This window comes from Mytilus trossulus, chromosome 5, assembly GCF_036588685.1.
Source record: "Mytilus trossulus isolate FHL-02 chromosome 5, PNRI_Mtr1.1.1.hap1, whole genome shotgun sequence".
NCBI lineage: Eukaryota > Metazoa > Mollusca > Bivalvia > Mytilida > Mytilidae > Mytilus > Mytilus trossulus.
The window spans coordinates 21,199,806-21,226,664 of NC_086377.1; the positions used below are offsets into that span (position 1 = coordinate 21,199,806).

The window sequence follows — 26,859 nt, forward strand, 5'->3', positions numbered from 1 at the left end:
GGAAAGACGGACGAACGGACGAACGAACGGACTGACGCACAGACCAGGAAACATAATGCCCATACATTGGGCATAACATAACATGCCTTGTTTGGAGGACTGTGTGAAAAAGTTCACAAACATATGATAAAATATGCAACATGATGCAGTAGTCTAATCATTGTTTGCCATGAAATTGTTTCTTTCATTGGAACTGAGTCGTTAAATGTTCGTAAAAATACAAATATGGGTCAAATAATTAATGATTTTTTTGTCTAACTCATTTGATGGACTGAGTGTACTAATGAGCTATTGCTTAAGGTAAAGGTCAGTTTTGATAGTACTCAGATTTTCAACCTTAGTTTTAAAATTTAATCATTTGAAAACGAAATTCGTTTAATTAATGGACATACCACTTTAAATCTAAATGCAAGTTTAATTTCCAGAAAGGTATGGAAAAAAAGTTCATTAATATAATCTTTAAAATTTTGAACATACCACAAGTTTCTTGGTTATACTCTGTTGAATCTTTCCAGATGACCCACTTAAAACTGATATTGTATATGAGCTGAAATAATAGTTGAAATTTTAGGGAATATATATATATATGTTTTATTCATGTTATTCTGGAAGACAAATGCGCATTTAAGAATACACGTTTTGTTTTTCGAGATCTTTATCTTATATGTATTGCTATAACGATTTGTATCATTCATGAACAGTTTTTGTATTATGTCGTTTATATGATATAAGATATGATTGTCATCATATACTCCAAAATATATCTGTATTATTTGACTTTGTTGTTAAAATACTGTGATGAAGTATCAATTTTTTTTAAACGAATCTTTCTAATTAACAAAAGATAGATACAATATAAAAGATAGGGTTCCATAGGTTAGCAGCCGATGAAACATACAATATAACAGAGGGTGTAGTAGGATTAACAGCAAAGGTTCCATTAGCACTATCCCCAGGTAGCAGTGTATAATCTTCTGATGTGGCTCCGTGGACAAATGAATGGTCGTCTGATATTGACACTTGGTATGTCTCTGTCACAGTACCTCGATTTATAACCTCATAGCCAATAAGCCTTTCCTTTCCAAGGACGACGTCATCTGTAAAAAATAATATTTCTAAATTGTTAGAATATAAACAGATGTATGATAAACAAACAGAACAGGAAATCGGAGAAAACAGAAGCAAATTAAAGAAGGAATAATAAGAGTGAAAACTGAACAAGGCAAACACGAGAGTTTCCATGGAAGGAGGTAAGCATATATTCTGATTTTTTTCTTCATAAGCAGATGTTATCATTTTTATAGGTTTCCTTTAGGCAAAGTTTAAAAAAAATCATTTGGAGGTTTTTGTAATCAGGCGTCTTTATCCGATTTTGTATGTGGAGACACCCCCTCGAGATTACATACGTACCAGTTGAGGCTTTAATAGCTAGTGCAACGCTAGTAGGTTTGTGAAATTCCGAGAGTTTCCTTGTGAATGATATGCCACTATCATCTTTCCCATATAGTTTAACTTGGAATTTCTAAAACGAATAATATGTATTCTATATACAATGAACTCTATCCAATTATTAACAAGAAATATTGAATATGGCGACTCCGTGGTGGTTTTTTTTTCAAGCATTCCGTTAGCAGAAAATAGATGATTTATGAATTTGACAATCTCAAATGAAGCTTAATACAATTTTTGAGGTAGGTCTCATTTGTTGTACTAATAAAATCACTTTAATGGGCTGACGAGCATAGTGAGAGAGCTATCCTCTCCCTTCGTTGCAAGATATATAACTAATAACATAAACAATACCAATTATACTGCACCGGTGTGCATTTCGACAAGTAAAGTCTCAACATTTGAAAATAAATAAAAATGGATCAGACCTAGGCATGGAATAGGAGTTATGCATGACGGGCAGAGTTATTTTTTTCAACTTTAAGTTAGTAATTTTGACCATTTTCAAAACACAGTTTATTCGTCGAAAATTCAATTCCGTAAAAAGAGGGTGAAAGACACGTGGTTATTTTTAGACTCAAGTATTTTTTTAATTTCAAAATGAACTTACAGCATTTGGCATTTTGAAAGTTGCAGCACACAAAGTATCGACATCCCGTCCCATCTGTGAAGTCTCGTGTGACGATATAACATTTCCGGCATTACCAGTCAATTCAATTTTGTGACATGTGCCACTTGATCCTAAGTTATACATGGACAACTCAACAGTATAGTTGTTACCTATAAAACAATGTGAAATAAATATATAGTAAAACAATAATGTATGAAACGACACATATTTTTTTTAAAATTATTACTAATGGCGCAGCGTTTTTTGTTGCTGGTATTTTTTGAATTGACAAAAACATGAACATGATGAAAGGACTAGGTCTGGTAAAGGCCAATTTCGTAAAAAGAAATAGTTTGGCCACATTATTAACTCCTAAGTGTATACTTGAGAAGATTCAAATTAGTTTATGTGAAAGATATGAATTAATTTAGTCATTAAAGACGCTCAAATTTAATCTTAAATATTAAGGATCTATCAAGCATGCCATAATATGTCACTTTTCAGATGGGTTTCGTCAAAAATGAAAGTGTCCGCATCCGTGTTCATCCTCAATCTTTATATAATGTCATGTATTATCATCAAATAAAACTAACATTTAGATATTATGAATGAACACAAATGCGACCACACCCATTTAAGACAGAAGCCGTTTACAAATAAACGAAAATGCTAAAATTGTGAAGATTTTAGTAATTTAGCATGACTTAATGATTTTAGTACCCAATTCATCTGCATTATATTGTCAAAAATAGCCCATAGTTATGTGACAGATGTATTCTTCTTTTCAATAAGTAGCTAAAAATTTACATTTTAACAATTATGTATAACTGCTATATTTTGGGGTCAACATGGTCTTACTGATTTTACGTTAGTAAGTCTGTTTGATTTCTCGTGTGAATTGTTTTCTATTGCTATGTCGAGGCCTTTTATAACTGACTATGCGGTATGAGCTTAGCTAATTGTTGAAGTCTGTACGGTGACCTTTACTTGTTAATGTCATTTTGGACTCGTGTGGAAAGTTTTCTCATTGGCAATCATACCACGTCTCCGGTTTTTTTGTTTTTTTAAGGAACATACTCCTTTTACTTTGAAGATTCAGAACTTCACGTCCGACAGACGTTGTTTAATATTAGATGACGTTGTACACTTTTTGAATGATTAACAAAATGAGCTTGATGGCAATCTGTTTGTGGCAGGAAACCGATATTGTTTTTTTTCTATTCATAATTCACGAGTATGTATTCACCTTTGAACACAATCCGTTTTCTGTTACTAAATAACATACATTGTAGACATTGTAACAATCATTTAGTCTTAATAGCGTAAAAAGAAAACTAATATTATAGTAGTTCTAAATATCTAAAAATAGTCACCCGAAATTGGACTGCCTTTCAGGGATACCATTTCACCAGTATCTGATTGTTCCAATAGTTCACCGTCCACCTTGATAGAGCTCTGTGCTGTAATATTTACTGTCCAATCATTATTTACATTCTTTCTTAGGTTCATGATACCACCGGGAGGTTGCTAAATAAAATAGAACCATTGTATCAATATCGACATTTTTCATTGCTGTGGATCAAATATAACAATTAAGAGATGTTTAATAAGGTGGAAAGAACCGTGATAATAACTATGAACCAAATTTCAAATGCAGTTGAGTTCAACAATAAAAGGTAACCTAACGGCGTTCAACAATGAGCAGAACTCATACAGTATGGTTGAAAAGTATGAAGTATTTCAACATGTCAAACTAAGAAAACAAACGACCTATTTATGAATTAAAAAAAAATATGAAAAAAAACAAAATGTGACGATCATCAAGCTATGACAACCACTGAACCACAGGGTCATGACTTGGGACAGACACATACAGAATCATAAAGTTTGCTCTACACTTCAGGTTCACATAAACACTATTTGTATCGCTTCTGCAAAAAAAACGGACATTGTTAGATATTGACAATAAAAACAAGAAATTACTCATTTTTTTCACAACCTCATTTAATATTGACTCATAACAGATAAGATTTGGTTTGAAGTGCAAACGCTTGTCTTTGAATAAGTACACACCAAGGCCTCTGTATGTATTTTGTAAGAGCCCTGTCGTTGGGTTGCTATTGTCGTTATATTTACTTTCTGGGTTTTTTAAAATCACAGGTAACTGTATATCTACATATTCAATATCATACATGGATTGATATAATGGTTTCGCATGATGAGGTACATATGTAATATCCTACCTGGATAGATAAAATGGCTTCGCCTGATGATGTATATATTCGTGTTGACTTTCCAGATGTGTATGTCTCCAATGTACCTATTATAAAATTCAAATTTACAAAGACAAATTCAAACATGTTTCAACCATATAAAAAAACATGTAAAAAACAAGTGTAAATATGAGTGCCCATTATCTCCTCAAAGATGCAGCTGAAGTAGGATCAAATAATATCATCATAGATACCAGGACCAAGTTTTGAATATACACCAGATGCCCGTTTCGTCTACAAAAGTTTCATCATTGACACTCGAAACCAAAAAAGTTTAAAAAGCCAAAAACAAGTACGAAGTGACCTATCGAATTCATCAACCAATTGTTCAGGTTTGGTCCTCTTAAATAATAACAAGAGTGCATACGCTGAAATGTCTTGCCTCCTTTACTAATCATAGATATTATGTTGATAGACCAAATATAAAGCTTTATTACAACTGTCACATAAACTCAACATTAACCAAGAAACATAACATTCTCTCTTTATTGATCAATATTGAAGTAATTGATACACAATAATATATAGTATATAAGAAAACATAACATTGATCAATGAACCATGAAGATGAAGTCAACGTCAGATGAACCATGCCAAACTGACATGTACAGCTAACAATTCTTCAATACAACAATTATAGTTGACTTATTGCTTATAAATTCAGAAAAACAGACCAAACACAAGAACTTAACACTGAGCAATAAGCCGTGAAAATGAGGTCAAGGTCAAATAAAACCTGCGTAACAGACATATAGATCATAAAATATTTCCATACACCAAATATAGTTGACCTTATGCATAAAGTATTAGAAAAATATACCAAAACTCAAAAACTTAACTTTGACCACTGAACCATGAAAACGAGATCAAGGTCAGATGACACCTGTCTGCAAGACATGTACACCTTACAATCATTCCATACACCAACTATAGTAGACATATTGCATATAGTATAAGAAAAACAGACCAAAACACAAAAATTTAACTATAACCACTGCACCATGTAATGAGGTCAAGGTCAGATAACACCTGCCAGTTAGACATGTACACCTTACAGTCCTTCAATACACCCAATATACAAGACCTATTGCTTATAGTATCTGAGATATGGACTTGACCACCAAAACTTAACCTTGTTCACTGATCCATGAATTGAGCTCGAGGTCAAGTGAAAACTGTCTGACGGGCATGAGGACCTTGCAAGGTACGCACATACCCAATATAGTTATCCAATGAGTTATAATAAGAGAGAATTTAACATTACAAAAAATCTTAACTTTTTTTTCAAGTAGTCACTGAACCATGAAAATGAGGTCAAGGACATTGAACATGTGACTGACGGAAAGTTCGTAACATGAGGCATCTATATTCAAAGTATGAAGCATCCAGGTCTTCTACCTTCTAAAATATAAGGCTTTTAAGAAGTTAGCTAACGCCGCCGCCGCCGGATCACTATCCCTATGTCGAGCTTTCTGCAACAAAAGTTGCAGGCTCCATAAAAATGACTGTTTTGTAAACTTTTGTACTCCTGGGAGAGTATGATTAATTTTTTTTTAAGTAAAGCAACAAAATGAATATTTCATTTACATAGTGACCAAAATTTGCAGTTGTTCCTTTCGGATCAGTGCAGTTTTATTTACAATTGCTTAATTATTAGCAACAACAAAAACTCAAATAAAAAACTTCATAAATTTACGAGTTACTCTTTATTCATTTTACATGTACTCATTTAATACTATCTTCGTGTATTTCTTTGGGACATGTAAACCACATTTCAAATATTGAACAAAGTACATATTTCCTATATGCTTGTATGCAGACTTTTTTCCTCACATCAACAAATATTAATACCTACAAAAATGGATAAGTTCACAGTATAAACAGCAATTGAAACTGTTAATACCGAATGATATATAGATATGACAAGTCGAAACACACTCGTTATATCAGCTAATGTAAGTAAACAATTGCCACGTTCAGATTTTAAAACGCGTCTCAAACATAGAACGATATAGTAAGTGACAGTTTTGAAGTCCTTGATTGTGTTCCTGGTGCAAGTTTTGGACTGTAAACGAAAATAAATACGGTTTCTATTTTAACACGAAATTTATAAACACGATCAAATATTAGACAAAGTCATTTTTACATCTTTGAACTGAAAATTACAAGTGATGTCATTGGTCAATTATAATGTAGTGAGGGTCGATAGATGGCACTACACTGGTTACATGTATACAAATACTGTCAAAATCTGCCATGAGTGAAGAGTTGTTGTTCGAGTAGTATCCCTTTGCTAGCGAAGATAAAATTGGGTATGCAATTTAGAAACATATCAAGGAGTTAAAACAATCCAACTCATTGGTCTTCGCAGCAGCAAGAAATTTCCGCACCCAGAAATGATATCTTCCAGTAATTTGTCATAGAACTGATCTTAATTCTGACACTCAACACGCAGATTGACTTGCATCTTGAAATGTAGTAAAATTAAATTCAAGTTATAAATAAACCTAAATTCAAACTTACTAAATATATAAATATATTACATACCATTGGCATAATATATATCTACATCTGTTTCTGCAGATGGCCCAGTAACACTTATCTTCAGCACTGTGATCGTACTATCAATGGTAATGTTCTTTTCAATAGTTTCAGTGACAGGCCAGTCAAACGAGTCTATTATTATTTCAGAAGAAGGAAACATTTCCTACAATATGAAGAAAAGATATTTTTATATTCCCAATAAAAAACAGCTTCGCATTCGAGCCTGTTATTTATTGGGAAAATTCTTGAATAAAAGTTAACATGTTTTTTTCTAAATTAAACTATTGAGTCCCTTCTCCTCTTATAATTCCATCATACCATTAGAATAACTATTCACCATAAATATGGATGTGTTTTTTTTTTACCTTTACATGGTTCTTTATACTGATTTAAAGTTTTAAAAAATGGCTTTGTTCCTAAAAAGAAAAATAACATGTTACCCCTATTACAGTTTCTAGGACGTTGCCAATGTTTTCTTTGTCTGTTTCGTGGACATTTCCACCCGTTGCTTGAGCTATTTGTTGGAAAAATGACAACGAAGATACAGACCGTTCAGGCCGACCTAAAACATCAGAATAAATTTATAAGATATAAATGCTGACTTAACCCACATGCAATCATTACAAAGGTCATTCTAATGCAACAACGTTTGTAACGTTCATTTTGATTGAATAACGTCGCTTTCTTACATGGCATCAATTGACAATTGATGCTATGGGACGTGCGCGCAAGCGCAGACGGCATATAGCAGATTTTAAATACATGTTTTAACGTTGTTTTCTGTCAGTTTCATTAGAATGGAGATAACAATATTGTATTTTAAGCTCCGACGGCATCAATTTGGGATTTGATTGTCGCAAATACCCGTTTACTGTCTCCGCTAACGCGTCGCCAGTAAACTTAATTTGCGACCATCAAATCCCCAATTGATGCCGTCGGAGCTAAAAATACAATACAGTTATCTCATAAATGACAATTTAAATTGATATATTTATTGATGATAGTTTAACTTAAATGATAATGACACTTCATTTTATGTTAATTTACTGTTCATAAAACTTAAGAAATTTGATTATAAAAACTAGGGTTTTTCATCATTCAAGCACACATTGCTTTAACTTATTTACATGTTATTCGATAATTTACTAATCAAAAGTAATATAATTAAAATGGTTGAGATGGGAATGATTATTTAAAATTCCTTTAATTGTTTTGAAATCCACAGAATGAGACGATTACAGTTTTTCCATATTTATTTGTGTCATAAATATACCAACCTAATGTTGATCGTTTTTTGCGAGTACACTGACTGGTTATTAATGATGACACTGCTATGTTCTTTGCTTTGGCTGCATCAATGACTTCTTGAATGCGATCAGCATCTTTTGAATCTGCATCCGTGAATACAAACAGGGGCGAGTCATCTCTCATCCGTGCTATTGCTGTGCAAATGAGAAAATACTTTTATTTTCACGCAGCGTGATATCCCAAACTCGAATATAAGAATTAACCATTTATCATTTGAGATATTATAGACAGAAAAAGTATATTTGCAAAGTATATTTATTGTCTTAAGATACAATCTTTGCGTGGTAGAGCAAGGACAATATTTTGTATCCATATTCCGAAGAATGTAAGCACAGATTGCTATACGCATGAAATTCAAAATATGAATAGAACTGAATTATAAAAACGTTTGCTACCTTTACAAAATAAAAAGAGAAAAGTATGGTGGTTCTTTATATTAACATTATCAAAATGTTTAATTAGGTTAGACACACAAAATCAAAAAGCCAAGTTATGAATTATACAAATACAGTTTCAGATTAATGACTTCTCGAACATGTCGAAGGTGAATAGCATCTTCTACATCTGCATCTGTATCCGTAAATATATACAGATGCGAGTTATCTTTCATCAGTGTTAATGCTGTGTAAATGAGAACAACCTACCCAAGTACATGTACTTTGCAAAATACATGTACTGTCTGCGGATATAACGGACAGGACGATGTTCAAACTGTCGATAATATGTATAAACGTTCAAAGAATGTAACAACACGCATAACATTCAAAATATGAACAGAACTGAACAATACAACAGTTTACTACCTTTACCATATAAAAAGAGAAAAGTAAGCGGGTTCTGTACATGAACATTAGTAAAATGTTAAAACTTGCCTGGAATAGAAAATCAGACAATCAAGTGCAGACAATATAAATGACAAAGGTACGATACTGTAAATATTGTCTCATAAACTTTGAGTTTTAAGATTAACTAGTGATAAAGTATCTACATTGAGCTCATAATAAGTGATATTTGCATTTTTCAAATTTATCTAATATCTCACATATCAACCCCCCCCCCAAAAAAAAAAAAAAAAAAACAACACACACACATTGTCACTGAACATAGAAGATCTCACCAAAATTGAGAGACTCATAACTCTACAAAAGTCAACTGAAAAACCAATTCTTGTGGATATGCACATTAACATATTATGTCCTCATTAACTGCAAAAATTCACACATAAAATCAACAACATTTTACCGTGTAAACGTCTTTATGTCTTGTTATACAAAAGAATATGTAATATAATTTCCAATGAGATAACAATTCAACTGCATGCATTGAGTAAATGGTGTCGACATTGGCAACTGATGCTTGTCGAGGGCATTCAGCATTTAGCAGTACCCATACCGCATAGTCAGCAATGTAGAGGCAGCAACATAAAAAATGCAACACACGAGAAAACCGAAAGATTTATAATGACATTTAATTTCTAGTTTGAAATTAAGGTTTGAAATTGTCACCACTACGTTCTGTCAAAAATGTAGAATAAGATAGACTTGTACTGCAGTTTACATATTAAATTTTAATTTGGGATCACTAAAACCGCAATTTTATTTCTTGGACCAATGGACATAAAACTTTACTCAGTACACGGAGTACAACATTTGAGCTAGAAAGACTAAATCTGGTAGTTCATTGGTTGATTAATGAGTCTGAGTTCGATAACCGTACTCATACGGGCTAATGTTTATATGATACCTGCTAATATTCCTGCTGATGCGTATTCCGGACAGTCTCGATTATTTCCATGTTCTGTCTCGAGTGTTTGAACTTTGTTAATCATGGCATATCCATCAGTGTACGTAAAGGCAACATTCCAGGTTACTGAAAAAAATCTATAATAAGTGAAAGAAACAACATGATACTGACCACGACAGAAAAATAATTATTTATATTATAAGAACTATCAAGGAACAAGAGAGTTTATTTAAAACCGTTTAAATAGATTATATTAAGTAACAAATAGCAATGAGGATAGTCCGAAAAGGTATATAAAAAGACGTAATAACTACGTATTTGGACTACCAAAATGTCATAAACAATAAACAAAATAAAAACAATTCTGACTATAGTTGCCGAATAGATCATACTTACGTTTTTCCCCGAGTGTATCACCAGCCCAGTAGTCAACATTTCGGTGTTGACATGAATATCATAATGTGGTCATTTCTATAATTTTCCTGTTTACAAAACCTTAATTTTTTCAAAACAAATAGAGATTTTCTTATCCCAGTCATAGATTACCGTAGCCGTATTTGGCACAACTTTTTGGAATTTTGGATCCTCAATGCTCTTCAACTTTGTACTTATTTGGCTTTATAAATATTTTGATATGAGCGTCACTGATGAGTCTTATGTAGACGAAACGCGCGTCTTGCGTATTAAATTATAATCCTGGTACCTTTGATAAATATGTTTATTTATTTTTCATTATGAAAAGTATCATTTTTATTAGTTAAGATTAATATTCACGATCAACACAAACTAAGAGATCTGAGACGCTGAGTAAAACCCAAGTGCCTTTTGTAAATTTTATTACACACCTTATGAAAAGTATCATTTTTATTAGTTAAGATTAATATTCACGATCAACACAAACTAAGAGATCTGAGACGCTGAGTAAAACCCAAGTGCCTTTTGTTCATTTGATTACACACCTACCTGGATCATGAAACAAAGATAGAACATAATCAGCAGGTTCATTGTCAGATCCTACAGTATTTGTTAACAGTTTTAACACATATGTTTTGACAGCATCAATATCGTCTGCCATAGAACTAGTATAGTCTATTGCCATAGCTAGAGTCATGTCCTTCCGTCTTTTAACATGAAATATAGCTTCGAATAATTTTGGTCCAATTGTCTGTAACACTCCAGTTCCTTGAACAAAGTAAACAGTATAATTATTATTAGTATTCAATGGTATGTTCAGAGATGGCGCAAGGTCAGAACAAACATAACGAATCCTTCATACGAACGTTTGTATATGCGTTAGTACCAATCAATGAAAGATAATATAGGGAAATGTATTATGCAGACGAAAACTAATAGACCCCTTCCCATTAGCGTTTTGTTATCAGAGCCTATCTTGCTCAAGTTAGTTGTTTAAATTTAAAGAATAAGGAAAATATAAAAACAACATATTATTTATATTTTCTGGTGAACCAAAACAATGGTGCTACTTTGCTTCGGTCTTATGTGTTTAAGCGAACGTAAAATATGAATTACAGAAGATTTGACTCCAACGAAACTGGTACAAACACAATACATTAATGTTATAAAACAAATGAAACACGAAGTTACAAAATTGCTAATAAATGTAAGAAAGATCTACAACGATATATTGTCAACATGATTGCCTTAATGTTCTTATGATAGAAAACTCTTGATGGGTTTGTTTTACTTGTGAAATTCCCATCACAATACCGCTAGGCATAATACGTGTTCTGACTAAAATATGACTTTAACATGTTGCTAAAAACCCTGTTTAGTGTCAAATAACTTATCCTAGACCTTACTATATGGACTTCTAGTTATCTAGTTTTTTTGTGTGTTCTATCGGTTGCTGTCTCATTAACGTTTATATGTGCATACCCATCACAGACCTTGCTATGCGGACTATTCTAGTATTTTGGGTGTGCTATCGGTAGCTTTCTTATAAACGTTTGTATATTCATATCCTATGAAATCGAAAACAAAAATGAAAATGCTATTATCGTCCAAATGGTTTAAAATGCTACAAAAACATTTCAAAGAAAAACTCTATTCGGAAACATCAAGGAGGGACAAAAGATCGATATAAACTGACAACGCCATGGCTCAAAAAGAAAAAGACAAACGGACAAATAATAGTACACAAGACACAACTAAAATCTAAATAAGCAACACGAACCTGACTAAGTGATTTGTACAGTGATAGTTACTTAGTTTAATGTTTGCATATATATTGGGTTTACAATAACACAGTGACTACATAATTGGCTTAATTGCTCATTGCTTAAATGTGCATGTTTTTGGACAGACTGTAAATAATGTGTATGACTGTTTCCTTTATTAAAGATGAATAAGTGATTTATTGCATTTCTTAGACTGTTTTAGCAAATACCAAAATATGGATATTGTTTGATCAAATTTGTCAATGTAGAAATATAAACATGCTACAAGCGATAATTCTTTTAGTAAATTTTGTATATAGAAATGTATAAGAAATTTTGATTTTATACTTGCAGAAAAATAAATCTGATTAGATGACACTATTGTTTGTCTTTATTTTTTTCTTAAAGAATATTATAAAAGCTATCTTATCGTAATCTATTTCAAGATGTGTTATTGTAACCTTCTTTTCATTCACACAAGCATGTATTTTTGTTGAACAATCTATGTAAAATCTACATCTTGGCAAATATAATTCTATTTGTTAAAATATATAGTGCTGATCCAACTTAAGCTGAACGTATGACATCATTTCAAAAGTGATCAAAATGAGAATATATTACAGACCATTAGCTACAAGGAAGTTCTCCGTAGCCTGGACAGCGGCTATATATGCTTGTTCGTGTAAATGAGAATGTGGTGACCACTCAGGAGTTACTGAATCCTTATTGATGCCACATCTGGCTACAAGCTTTCTGCTGTCATCGTCTGGACCTCCATGACTACATTTACCAGTTGGTGAACCTATTGCTTCTATAGAGAAATAAAGAAATTACCAGTTTTAAAACTGTTCACATACTAGTTGTCAATATCTGAAATAACTAAATTTCGTTAAAAAAAAGACGATGTGGTATTATTGTCAATGAGAGAACTCTCCACAATATACCATATACCATAGTTGTTTACAACTATATGTCAACTTATTGCTCTCACTAATCAGCAACATCTACATTGCATAGTCAGCTTTCATATGCTCTGACATGAGAACTGTAGAACAATTCAAACAAGAAAACTAACGGCCTAGTTTGTATACAAAACAATGAACGAAAACTTTACAGCAACAAACTATTACCACTGAATAACAGGCTTCTGACTTGGGACTTGCACTTACATAATGTTGCCGGGTCAAACATGTTTATGTGTGCCGAACCCTCCCCACCACGTTGTGGTGTAACAGAAGAACAAACTATGAAATTTCGTTCAAAAGGTCTTAAATCATAAAAAAAAATTAACAAAAACACAGACCGGATGTGGCAGGGTAAGTTATACATGTGCACAACAATGTAGTATGTATATAATACATTAAGGTATGGATGGGGGTTCCTTTCTTTATTTATAACTCTTTATATCATCTTCTTCATTTTCAATTTGTTTTGTCCAATCTACCTATTCTTTATAAACTAGAACCCCATAATTCTGTATTTCTTATTATGATCTATTCTTTAAACCGCACCGAAACAATTTAGTGTGTCCCTTCATTCACAGTTCACATATATAATTTTATCGGCACCTCCAAAGTAAGATTATAATCTGATTTCTCAAAAAAAAATAGATTAAAACAATTTCATATAACTTTGTTTTGTGTTTGTCTCTGAATATTCAAAAAAATGATCTAAAGGTAACCTACTTGCAGGTTTTGTATTGCCTCTTCCGTGATGGTATCCACTGGTCAGTTTACCGTTCACGATGATGTTGTTCTTACATTCGGAACTGAAGAAAAGATTAGTACTTAATAATTCAATTACCCTTTTTTGCAAACTTATTTCAAAGTATTTGTCGAAATATCTAATTGGAAATTAAATCAATATCAGTTTTACAGAAATTGTTTTAATAACATATGAGTTAAATTCAATTAGTTCATTTCTTTTAAGGTACTAAAAATCTATAATATCTTTCAACCTTAATTTAACGTTAGAACCATGTACTTCCTTGTTTATCAACCTGCGATAAAACTTTTTACATACTTGTAATTCGCATTATCTTTACAGGTGTCTTCTTCCAATGCCGCTACATCCATTAAAGCATTTATTCCTTTTATAAAATGATATGATGAAAATGATTATTTGTCTAGTAACTCGGGTTAAGACAGTATTTCATTAAACAAAATTAACAAATTAACTTCTTCTGAATGAATGTATTTAACTATAGGAGAGCTCAAATATATAGGACAAATATCTGATGCATTAACGACCGTGGTTTTAATGGTATCATAATACATAAAAAAAAACATTTGATTTGTTCCAGATACATATTTTTCTATACGCAACCACCTTATCATATATATTTATCTAATTTTCATATTTTCATTATCATGAGTCTTGATATAGTGACATATTTAGGCAGCTTATCCCTACCACTCATGACATAGTAAAAAAGATACTAACTTTCATGATGATCGTTTAATGATTTTTTTCCAATGAACAAATGAAAAATACTTCATTCAAATAAATTTGATGAGTAGCCTATTATACATCTATTGAAGATCATTAACCAATTAACGTCTTTAAAGTCGATTCTGTTATATTCAGTCTACTCCTATCAAATTCTGCTAATTTATAAAGAGTTTTTCATAAAAATGTCCACAAAGTTAATGATTGAGTTTAATGTGTCTTCTTTTTTTCCCTTTTTTTTGCGGGTGGAGGGGGAGGGGTGTCCTTTCGCAATATTTCATTTTTTCATATTTACCAAAATCTTTATACACTTTTTCGCCATACATTTCCACCCAATTAGTATTACTATAGAATGATTGTATAGTATACAGGCATTCTCCAAGCTGTGTGATAAACTCGTTGGCGTCATTCTTTCGTGCATTCAATTTCTGTTTACAAGATTTCACGAAGTTATGTGCTGAAATCAAAACAAAGTTATTGTGAATGAAATATAACACCTACTATATGATGTAAAGTAACAAGGATGTTAAAATTATGCAAATATTTAGATAATTTAATTGCCAATGATCTTTAATGTGAAATAACCACTTGTAAAACTATTGAATTTCCTCTTTAAGTCGTATGATGTAAGACTAAGGATAATGTTTCATGGTTAACTAATGTACAAATGTATGTTGTTGTGTTTTAAATCATAACTCACATACTTACATCTTTTTAAAGTCGGTCAAGAATATATTCTATTGAAAACAGATAATAGCTAGCTTGGTTTTTTTGGACGAATTTAGATTCTAAACTTTAGATTGCTAAGGGGGGAAAACAAAGGAATTGACCAAATGACTTTCAAAAATTATTAAGATTTATATGATTTAATTATTATTATGCATGAAACCGTAGTGCCAAACTAATTAGAATATAATTTATGTAAATTACTATCCTCATAATTTTTCGGATTCTACGATAACAATATCAACTAATAAACAATTTACCGAGATCGATTTGATCGGCGTGACAGTGAATATAAGCTGTATCCTTCCTGTTCTCCTGTGTATTAACAACTGCTTTTCTCAATGCGAATACTCTTTTCGTCATTGTATCCTTGCCATTGGGATCTTAAACAATATTAGTAGACTATGAATGCATGGAATCTCACAAAAAATAATAAACTGCGCAACCTGTTGTGTCTGTCCAAAGTCGGGAGCCTCTAACCTTTGTTAGACTTGTATGGTTTTTTTTCTTAATTTTTGTTCATTTGTATGTTTCAGAGTTAATTGTGATGTCCATTTTCACTGAACTATTACACATTTTTCTTAAGGTGCACGCTGAAGACCGTCTCCGGGCTCGAGATGTTCTTAAATATCCATTGATGATCTTTGACTGTGTTCTGCTCTTTGGTTGGTTTGTTGTCTCGTTGACACATTCCCAATTTCCATTCTCCATTTGATGGTTATGTATGTAGGTTGAATTTGTCATATTCCAATGATATATTGTTGAGTTTCGTAGCATGTAGTAAAATAGGTTCTGTCACATGTTTCGTAGACTCAGAATAGATAGAGTTAAATACTTTTATATTAGTTAAAAAAGATCATTTTACAGATCAGGCAACCATTATGGTACTTGTTTTAAGATCTAAGATTATCACCATCATTATGAGTTGAATAAGAGGAGATGTGTTGTATATTTCAGTGAGACAAAAAACAGAATGACAGAAATAAACAAAGACATGTAGGGGCAATATACATTCTTCAACAACAGACAGGTGCATAATGTATAATCATCCAAACAGTTTACAGTGAGATTTATCATCAGAAACAATCAATAGTTGACTTGAGTTATTATTGACATGTTCATAATTATAAATTAACTATTAACAAAACTTAGAATTTTTGAAAAACTAAGGCTTTTCTACCCAGGAGTAGATGATCTCAGCTGTATTTGGCAAACATTTTAGGAATTGTTGGTCCTCAATGCTCTTCAACTTCGTACTCTATTTGGCCTTTCAAACATTTTTTGATTCGAGCGTCACTGGTGAGTCTTTTATAGACGAAACGAGCGTCTGGCGTAAATATAACATTTTAATCCTGGTATCTATGATGAGTTTATTGGCAATCAATACAAATTCGTTAAAATGTTAAATAAAATTAATATTCGGTATGCGAAAACATGGGATGAGTTGGGTCAAAATTGTTAATCTTTGATTTTTTCATCTCTGATTACTGTTAATCGTGATTGGTGCTTTATTTGTTTTATTCTATTATTTTACATCTGTTTCTACATATATTATTTACTTCTTTTTATCTTGAAGTCATACATTTGTTATAAGTGTATCGCGTATCTGATAAGCTGAAGATTAGAGAAAAAGATGTGTGCACAATACAAATCATAGTGAATATTACGCAGTTCTAAGTTCTAGTTGTTATATATTTTAAACTATGTAATTGATAACCATATACTTTAAAAAAAAAAAAAAAAAAAAAAAAAAAAAAAAAAAAAAAAAAAGGAAAAAACAGGATAAACTTGATTGATTGGGTATTAATATTAAAAGCAAACTAAAACATTAATTGCCTTACAGGGAGTCTTACCATTTTTAAAGAAATCTTCAATAGATCCAAATTCAGGTCCTTTGTTTGATTTGATATACTTGTCAATTGCTCTAAATATTCCAGCAGCAGTTATATCTAAGTGTGTTCTCGTCCTCCCGTTTCCATCTCGAACTGTTCTGGCAAAGAAGCTATCAGATATTTCGAAGCATATTGAAAAAGTTAGAATCAAAATATAAACATCATGCATTTTTGTAAGATATCGTAAGTCCTTTTCAATTTTTTAGATCATATACACATTATATTGCATTATACACTGTGCAATGATAAGTAGTCGCGTGCAATTACTTCAACCTACTTTATAAAATCTAATTATACGCTTACTTTCGTATTATATACATTGAGGGGTTGAGACAAATTGTATATCACTTCCTAATTCATATTTATGTTTTATTTAAGATACAGTAAATTCTAAGTGTTCAAGATTCAATTGCTATGTGAATTAAATACGAAAGCCGAGAAGGCTCACCTATAATTCAGAATTCAACATTCGGAATTCAGCATTCAGAATTCAGAATTCGGAATTCAGAATTCGGAAATATTCGTTTTATAATGTTATAAACTTAGTTATTATTGTAATAACTACTATTTGTTTTCATTGTGATATGAAAATTTAATACCTGTCTTTATATCATCTACTCCTTCTTATATAAAGAAATTCTATTTATTTGCCCATGGCATAATCTATATAGGAGGGTTTGCTTTCATTTCATCTTTGTGTGTTTTCTGGTCTGAAATCGACCCCTGTAATCCTATTGTTTTAACTTCCACCCTCACCACCATCCAAACCTACACCACTACGCTGTTTATATTCCTTGTCTTTATTTACTCTCTAAAAACATGCATGTTCATCAAACCCCGAAAATATCTTATTTCGAACAAAAACGCGAAAATCCGATTAGCGTTAAAATCAAATATAGAATTACATAAAACTTAGGTAGTAAAAGCTTTTTCATGATCGAAAGATAATTTCTCTGGCAAAACTTTGTAAAAAAAGTATTCTCAATTATCCGTATTTTGACATGTAGATACGGACCTCCATATAGTTTATATCTATAATTTGGAAGGAATTATTTAAGGGGAAAAAGCAAGGCGACAAACAGGTGACTCGGATTCTAGCACTTTTCTAGCTTTGGGCTTGCTCTCTCTCAACACCATATTACATGCCTAGGAGTCTAACTACAATCCCTTTTTTGTCATTTGTCCTTGTATAAACGCATGTTTCTGAAGGAAATTTACTAGTTCCGTGAAACGTTTTCTCGGAAAGATGTTTGATTGTGAAAAAAAGTTCAGAGATATATTATATCCTATATTTATTTGCAATCCCCTTTCCACTGACGCGATAAGAACGTGTACATATCTTGCTGAGAAAGGCGATATCAATTTCCCACGATTTTTAGTGTGGTGAAAGCAAACTTACACAATACTGAGTACACACAAAAACGCAACAAAACAAGTTTGAAACTTTAATTACAGTTACTCCATTATCTACTATAATAAAAGCAACAAAAATAATAACCTGGGGTATTGCACATGTTTCTTAATTCATTTGGTTCGATCATAATAGTTTAACGAGTGAGTGAATGAATTCTACTTAACGTACAGAAGCAAATAAACTATATGCATATTTCTGATGTGAACATATGAATAAATGATGAATAAACTCTGCTTTGTGTTTGTCCGATATGTGGAGCCGGTTACCAATTTCAAAGTCTTTTGATTGATCTAGCGAACAAAGGTTCGAACTTACGACATTCTGTACTCAGACAAGCATGCTAACAACGAGACCATCTAGTTTGTTTAGTATAATCATGGATGTTTAAATATTACTTCCATGGTATAATATATTCGTCCCTGAACAAATATTTTTTTTATAAAGTCCTGTTATTTACATACTAGCTACTGATATATTTCATGGGAGATAAATTGTGTCAATCTTTAGACATAATAATGTTCCATTTGTTGTTGCGTTTTTATTGACCCTCACTATACTAACGGAAAGCAATGACCGATCATCATAGACTATCAATTACAGAACTATTAAACTCATTATGTATGTTTATCTTAAGCCAGCAAATTCACAAGATTCTAATACTATAATCTGACAAGTAAATAACCTGTGTATTCCTTATCTTTATCTTTATCTTGTATTTAATTTGAAGTCGGTCGCAGTTGAAAGTTGGCTCTTATAATAATGATAATTACTGTAGTTAAAGAATGTGTAGCATTCACTAATCTACCTTGAGACCCTCACAAAAATAATACAGAACACATATTATAGATATTACAGTCTTTGAACATATCATTCTATATATATAAATGATTGTCTGTAGAAAATAAAAAATAAAAACAAATTATACATTTCATTTATCGCTCAGATTTGTATATAAAGATGTCTTTTTTTTGGAACTCATAATTGATAATAAATAGTTAATATCTTTTTAAATATAACCATTATTATTTGTTCTAGTACTTTGATTTATGATACTGCAGTTAATGACGAGTGTGTAGGAGGCACGCGCGGGAAATGTTTATTTGTAACAGTTGATTGACATACAGTAACACATGTTGATAATTTTCATTTTCCACATCATGTATCTTGAATTTTGACTTGACTGTATTTAACTTTATAAAGAAAAAGAGACATATAGAAAAAGTTGGCCAAGTTTTGTAATAAATAATTTTGTTTTGAACATGCTCCAAATTGTCCACCCGACAGGACGGACTCCACCGGCCGTCAACATATACTTAAGGGGTACACCAGATGAGTAACGGAGTTTAACGGATATGTTACTCATCCGTGCGCGTTATCCGGTACAGTGATCAGGGCACGGTCAACCGATCTGTATACGTTTTGGTGAAATTATGATTGTTCGTTCCAGAACTATGGGATTTTTTTTATTAGTTAAACAAAGGGAAGGGTATTTTTTCACATATCGTTAAAACGCCATATCGGATTGGCTTTAAACTTTACACAATTCTTTGTTATATAGTCTTAAGGTCTGTTCAATTTTTTATGACATTTTTATTTAGGTATTTAGTTACAAGAGATACGGACTTCTATTAATAAAATTATTTAAAGGGGGAATATATTTCGCACAAGTCGCGCTGAATTTTGAAAATGCCTCTTATTATTGGCTTAACATTTTACACAGTTGTTATTGTGCTATTAAGGTCTGCAGACTTTTGGGTGAAATTTTATTATTTCACATGTCGCAATGCGTCTTGAGAATGCATTATATTTACTTCCGACTTTACACAGTTGTATGTTGTCAAAGTCGGTCTGTATGTTAATTAAAACCGGGTCAAATACGTACGGTAGGACATTTACCAGCTGGACTATATGAGTATCAATTTTATACATGTATCAGAATTTCTTAAAAATATCTTCAAAAATGTAAAATTTAGATTCATCAAAAACGATGATAGATTTCAATAGTTGAAATTGAAATAGCTGAAGAAATTGAAGAAATTAGATTTTAAAGAATCAAATATTTGTATATGTGAGTTTAATAAAAAAAAAAACTATTACGGTATTGTTGTCACTTTGGACAATATAACTCAAAAACGATTTTTTAACTTTAAAACATCCGTGCAACCTTGCATTATGTTTTGCCTGATAGGGGCCGGCAAGGTGACGTTGCGTTAGTCCTACAACTATTATTCCGACATCCAATTATTCTGACAACACATTACTCCGACAGCTCATTATTCCGACAGCTCATTTTACCGACAATGCATCTGCCATAATTTTATGGGTTAAGTTTCTCTAAAATGACCATGCAACTCCATTCTCCATATTATTTTTATTTGTCCGTTTTTATTCCCATTATTCGCCTCATGTTGGATATTTGCTGGATATTTGTGTCAGTTCCTTGGAGATACACATTCTTATTAATTGATCCCATAAGGATTATTGCCCTTTGAAGTCATTTTTTTTGCAAATTTTGTACACTTTTGTAATCTTTTACAAAATTCTTATCCTCAGAAACTTCAGGGCCAAATTAAACCAAACTTAGCCTGAACCATCCTCATGTAATGTTGTTTAGCAAAATGTATTTGAAAACCCCGCCCATCAACCAAGATGGCCGCCATGGCTCAAAATAGAAAAGAGGGTAAAAAACAGTTAAGCTTATATCTCTGAAACTTAATCATCAAGATCTATCTACCGTTGAAATTTTCACACACATCAGACAACCAGCTGTTTGATTACTTCCCTGAATTGGTAATTTTTAGGACATTTGGCAGTTTTATTCTTTATATTCATGACTTCATAGTTCTTGAGTGTCCTTTGTTTAATATGCACTGCAGCACATAGACCAAGGTGAGCGACACAAAAGCCTCATGTTTTGTTTTGCCATCTCTTCTTTTCATATGTTCAGTAGATCCAATTGTAATTAACACCTCTTGTCATCTTTTTAAAAACTTTTTATTACCTTTGATTATGACTTAAGAGCTACCTTATTCATATAAACAATTGCTGGAAATTTTGTCGGATGAATTCGAGTCAACATCAATGTGTTGACCTTTGAAGAGGGTTAATTACTTGGGGAGTATGAAATCTGCAACAAAATACAGATGGACAGTTTTAGATACGAGTCCGATATAGTGATGCTTGATCTAAGGTCAGTACTGTAAAAAATATCTTTATCTGATTCGCATGTTTTTCGTTTTACAGTGAAGATATCCACCTGGATTCGCACCTATAGTGAAGACGAACTGATTAATATGACGTTAAACAGTTGTTTGCTTCTTTTTTTTTCAAACATGATACATTCGGGGGTGGGGGGTAATATTCGTATTATCGTGTAATGGACATATTTTGAGGGAGTTAATAGACTATGAAACTAGGATTGAAAAACAACGTAGGGTGTATGTTAGGACGGTGATGAGGGGGACATTTTGAACCAGAGACTTACAGGGGTAGATTCCAAAACGGCAAAAGCACAAAGATATGACGAAAAGCAACCCCCACTATAGATTATATTATGGACAACAAAATAGATATAAACTATTTATATAAGGTTGAGTAGTTCACATAAAGACAGGCATACAATTTTCATATCACAACTAAAACATATATCAATTATTACAATATGCATGTTATAACATTTGATAAAAATGATTTCCCAATTCTGAATTCCGAATTCTGAATTCTGAATGCCGAATTCTGAATGCTGAATTCTGAATTATAGATGAGCCTTCTCGGCTTTCGTAATTAAAGGTAGATTAAACAGGTTTTATGGAATTGAAAAATTCACACATGCTTTTAAGGTAGATCATAAGTAAATATTTTTTGAGACAGAATTTTCTTATACTTAGCCAAAATGAAGATTTTAGTATGCTCTTTTCAGAAATGTAATAAAAAGTATGGGTCACCGTGCTATTTTTCAAGCTATGTGTCGTTGAAAATTGTCTAAATTTGGTTAGATTGTTAATGGAAAAACACATTTGCGTGCATAAAAAAAAATCTATGAGATAGAATTTTGAAATAAATTGTGAAAAGATAGGTTTTGTACTATAGTTTAAGAAAATAAAAAGAAAAAATGGTGTCACCGAACTTGTTTTCTTGCTACAAGTAAAAAGAAAAAAAATCCCTATCAGTCTAGTATAAAATATTTACTAAAAGAGTTATCTTCCCTTAAATGACTCATTTGAAAAAAATGATTCTAAAAGCAAAAACAAATATATTTGTTTAAATATTTTGAATAATAAAATAAATAACCATCTTTTCTTTATATTATCAAACAGTCTAACCTTAAATTTGCAAATCTGTCTCCAAATTTGCAGATTTAGTCAAATAACTAGACCGATTTTTTACTGTGATTATACAATCCAAGATGGCGGTATATGCTTTTATACCATGTATCTACCTTAAACGTTTCCCATGTGTATTTATATATGTATAAATAGATATCTAGTAAAAGATCACAGAAGTTGACATTATTGTGTTTCAGATACATAATTCTCTAAAATATGACTCCTCGTTGACCATTATTTTCTTCTGTTTAATCTTTACTTTTTTCATTATTCGGTTTTGTTTTCTCTTTACTTTTTTTCATTATTCGGTTTTGTTTTCTCTTTCGAGATTTCACATTAGAATATAAGTTCACAATAGTATTAGTCTCAGTGTTGAAACAAAATAAGTCTATATATATGTTACAGTAAATATGTGAAATAAGGAATTACACGTGATTAGTAAACAATTCAGTAAATACCTGTAATTACTACATGTACTGGTTGAATTATTGATTACATGTTTTCTTATGTATTAAAAAATCAAAGGTATTTAAAGACTATATGCTCTTTAATTACAGTTCGGAGTTTGAAACTGGAAAATGGTTGGGTTTTTTTTATAATTTGCAAGAGTTTAACTTTTATAAGACCTCCCAACCTAAGGTAAAGGAACAGTAAATGAGCTATGTCATAGACTTTGGTACAATTTTGCATATGACTTGGAGTCGTTTAGTTATATCTGAAAATCGAAAAAAAATAATATTGTTGATACTTAAATATCCGTTTTAAGGTGGTATGGGTGTCTTCCTCCATCTTGGATTGTAAAAAACAGAGAACCAAAGGTCCATATTTTCTATCAAGTTATCAAAATTTGATGCAGGAATGCAGATATTTTATGTGAGTTTTCATTTAAAAGAACTAATTTATATGAATATAACTTATAGATATTAATATTTTTGCAAATGTTGATTATTTTTGGTTGTTTTTTTTTGTTTTTTTTAAATTGGAATTTTAAGGGGAGGTAACTCTAAAAAAGTGCATTTTCTGAAGGATTCTGTATACCGTAAATACGAAGTTGATAACCCTATCATTATTTTACATCATCGAAATGGAAATTTTGGTACCTAGAACATAAAGTTTTTGAAGAAAAGAAGAAAATCTTTGGAGTAAACATTGACAATTTGGTGATTTTAAGTAAATTTTCGATTTAATGTGCTTTCTATACAATTGACTATTTATCTTGAAAGAACTAATTCAATAATAGTTCAGAAAAAAAAGATTAATGCATTATTTTTTTTGGATCTGGAGGTATACTTTAACAAGACAAGTGTGTGTGCCAAATTTGAGGAAATCTGTGACATAAACGTAACCTGGCCTTAATGCTTGCAGCAAAATGTCAATATACATGTTATGTTGCAGTAACCCCATCTTTACTGTAGCAAATATTAATACCCGTTTATTAGATGTTAAGAGGCTAGCTATTGACGTACTAAAAGTGTCGGATTTGAAGCTTATGACACTTATACTTACAAAATATCTGGACCTGAATTGCAGACAGACTTAATTCAATATTCACAACATGAATTACAAATACAGATTGGAGACGGTGTAGACATGACAAAACTAGTCTAACCGCGCCGCAAGATACATGGGCCTGTCATAAGTCAAGATTTAAGGCTCCAAAGGGGGTCCGTGAAAGGGAACGGTTGAGGCTCATTGTTGACAAAGTAATTGTTGCACATTAACTCCTCGCTCTTTATTGCACCCCGCTATTAATTCAATAATTAGGACTGTTCAAATAGCTTTTTATATGTTGAGTTATTTGAAATACAAATGTTTTGAAAACCATTTATAGACAATAACAAGTAAAACAAAGGAGTAAACTAAGATTCACATAACCGAAAGACATTTACATCAAGGCTATAAATAATAAGCAACTCGAACTCCACTAATAAAATTAACGGTACCAATTTTCTTGCACCAGATGCGCTTTTCGACAATACATGTCTCTTCAGTGATGCTCGTTGCCAAAATATTTGAAATCCAAAGCTTACATAAAAGATGAAGAGCTATAATCCTAAAGGTCCAAAGAGTATAGCCAAATCTGTAAAAGGAATCAGAGCTTTGCACGAGGGAGATACATTTCTTAATTTATAATAGTTACTATTATTTTGTAACAAAAACCGGGAGTGAAATCAGGTGTTCCGAAAGGGTAAGCATTCCATACTCCATATACGGCACCCGTCGTGTTATTTCTTTGTTCAGTTCGGTAATGATGGAAGGTTATGACTGAGTAAGAATATCAGATATGATTTCTGACACCTTTTTGTCATAATGGCCAATCAGCTCATGATTGCGATCGTAAATAAGTGATGACCTTAATTTGATTGATTCATAGACCGGTCTTAGCAACCCTTAAGAAAACAGTAATCCTCGTTCAATAAAATCAACGTACTTTGAGCTAGCTCTTGAGTAACGTATTAATTGAGACACATATACTCCAGCATCTGGTGCCGCTGAGATATTGCTACACAGAAATGGAAAGTTGATTATAGGAAAATAAAAAACATCGTGTTTGTCATAAATTTTGGTATTTAACCTACCATCAGTAGTTATTTCGAGAAAAAAGGTCTAAATATGAAGCAGATTTATCAATATATCGAAAGGTGAAATAAAAAGACTGGGCTAATTTCTTTTCTCCTTTCTGTTCAAGCCCTTGGACAAATTGTGCCTCATAGGAAGACAACTACAAATCTGCAAGTCGAGGAGCGCAATTGGTACCAATTGGGATTTCAATTAGTCTGTTGGAAGACCAAAACTCCAAATTAAACAAATATGTTGTCAATTAAAAAGTCCAGTATGACAGTGATATATTCGCTGGTGTATATGCGGTATGGAATTTGTTCATATTAAAAATCCATACGGTGACCCGTAGCTATTTATTTCTTAGACATTTAGTCTCTTAGGGAGAGTTGTCTCATTGGCAATCAAATCACATTTTCTTTTTTTATATTTATTTTGAGATGAGATTTTGATTATCTCTTGGTTTTTCATAAGGTTTTTTTTTCGTGTTCAATCTGCTGATTATGAGTATTTTTTTAGTAATAAGACTCACGTTTATTCATAGTAAAATTGAACAAAGTCTCAGTAAATATTTATTCTTCATCATCGTTCATTTTCAGTCAATGTGTTTTAGACAGTTTCATTTTTTTAACGTCAAGATATATTTAAGGATGATCACTTTGTAATAATACTGACTGATCTTCAATTAATTATTGTCCTGACGTTTCATCAGCTGATCATGCAATGCAACATTGTTTTATCAGTTAGTAAAAAGGTGTTAAAATTCATTCAAAAATTAGTAATTACTGGTAATAACTGGGCAGTTTTAGGAATTACTTGTATTTTCTAAGTGCAACAGGAACTAATTACATGTAATTCCTAATTTCATCTATTTTCTGTAACATATTATATATATAAAGCATAAATAATAGGCGGTAGATTAATCAGGTGTTTATCTAAAAGAAAATGCAACAATGCAGTTAATGGTCTTTATCAGTTATAAATGATGCTATTATGTAACCAGATGCTCCGCAGGGCGTAGCTTTATACGACAGCAGAGGTTGAACCCTGAACGGTTGGGGCAAGTATGGACACAACATTCAAGCTGGATTCAGCTCTAAATTTGGATTGTGATTAAATAGTTGACACAGCATAGGTTTCTGACACAGAATGAATGTGTTCTAATGAACTTAAAATTTTTGTTTTCTCTTAGAGCAATTCACTATGTTGTTGAATATTAATCCTCTCAAAAAAATGTTTGAAGAAATATTTTTTTTATTTCTGAAATTTCAAATTAGAATAATTGAACCCAATTTTTTTAATCACATCCCCCTTTCCCTTATTCCAAAACTGATCTCAATTAAAATTTCTAATGGAGTTTGCAACAATAACTACTCATTTAAATACATACA

The 26,859-nt window shown here is 31.8% G+C and overlaps 1 protein-coding gene across 1 annotated transcript in view; it reads right to left on the reverse strand.

The window, feature by feature from the left end:
* The window catches only part of LOC134718650 (uncharacterized), a 52,629-nt gene extending 35,193 nt beyond the window's left edge, over positions 1 to 17,436 (reverse strand). The window contains exons 1-17 of the mRNA XM_063581300.1: positions 17,132 to 17,436; positions 15,539 to 15,661; positions 14,848 to 15,009; positions 14,127 to 14,193; positions 13,790 to 13,872; positions 12,730 to 12,915; positions 10,891 to 11,109; positions 9,928 to 10,053; positions 8,154 to 8,318; positions 7,317 to 7,438; positions 6,880 to 7,039; positions 4,303 to 4,379; positions 3,433 to 3,586; positions 2,060 to 2,229; positions 1,411 to 1,522; positions 899 to 1,097; positions 478 to 547 (exon numbers count right to left, since the gene is read on the reverse strand). Coding sequence (XP_063437370.1) covers positions 478 to 547; positions 899 to 1,097; positions 1,411 to 1,522; positions 2,060 to 2,229; positions 3,433 to 3,586; positions 4,303 to 4,379; positions 6,880 to 7,039; positions 7,317 to 7,438; positions 8,154 to 8,318; positions 9,928 to 10,053; positions 10,891 to 11,109; positions 12,730 to 12,915; positions 13,790 to 13,872; positions 14,127 to 14,193; positions 14,848 to 15,009; positions 15,539 to 15,661; positions 17,132 to 17,339 — 2,403 coding nt within the window. The 5' untranslated portion in view covers positions 17,340 to 17,436. The remainder of the gene's footprint in view (positions 1 to 477; positions 548 to 898; positions 1,098 to 1,410; positions 1,523 to 2,059; positions 2,230 to 3,432; positions 3,587 to 4,302; positions 4,380 to 6,879; positions 7,040 to 7,316; positions 7,439 to 8,153; positions 8,319 to 9,927; positions 10,054 to 10,890; positions 11,110 to 12,729; positions 12,916 to 13,789; positions 13,873 to 14,126; positions 14,194 to 14,847; positions 15,010 to 15,538; positions 15,662 to 17,131) is intronic.
* Positions 17,437 to 26,859: the final 9,423 nt, after the last annotated feature.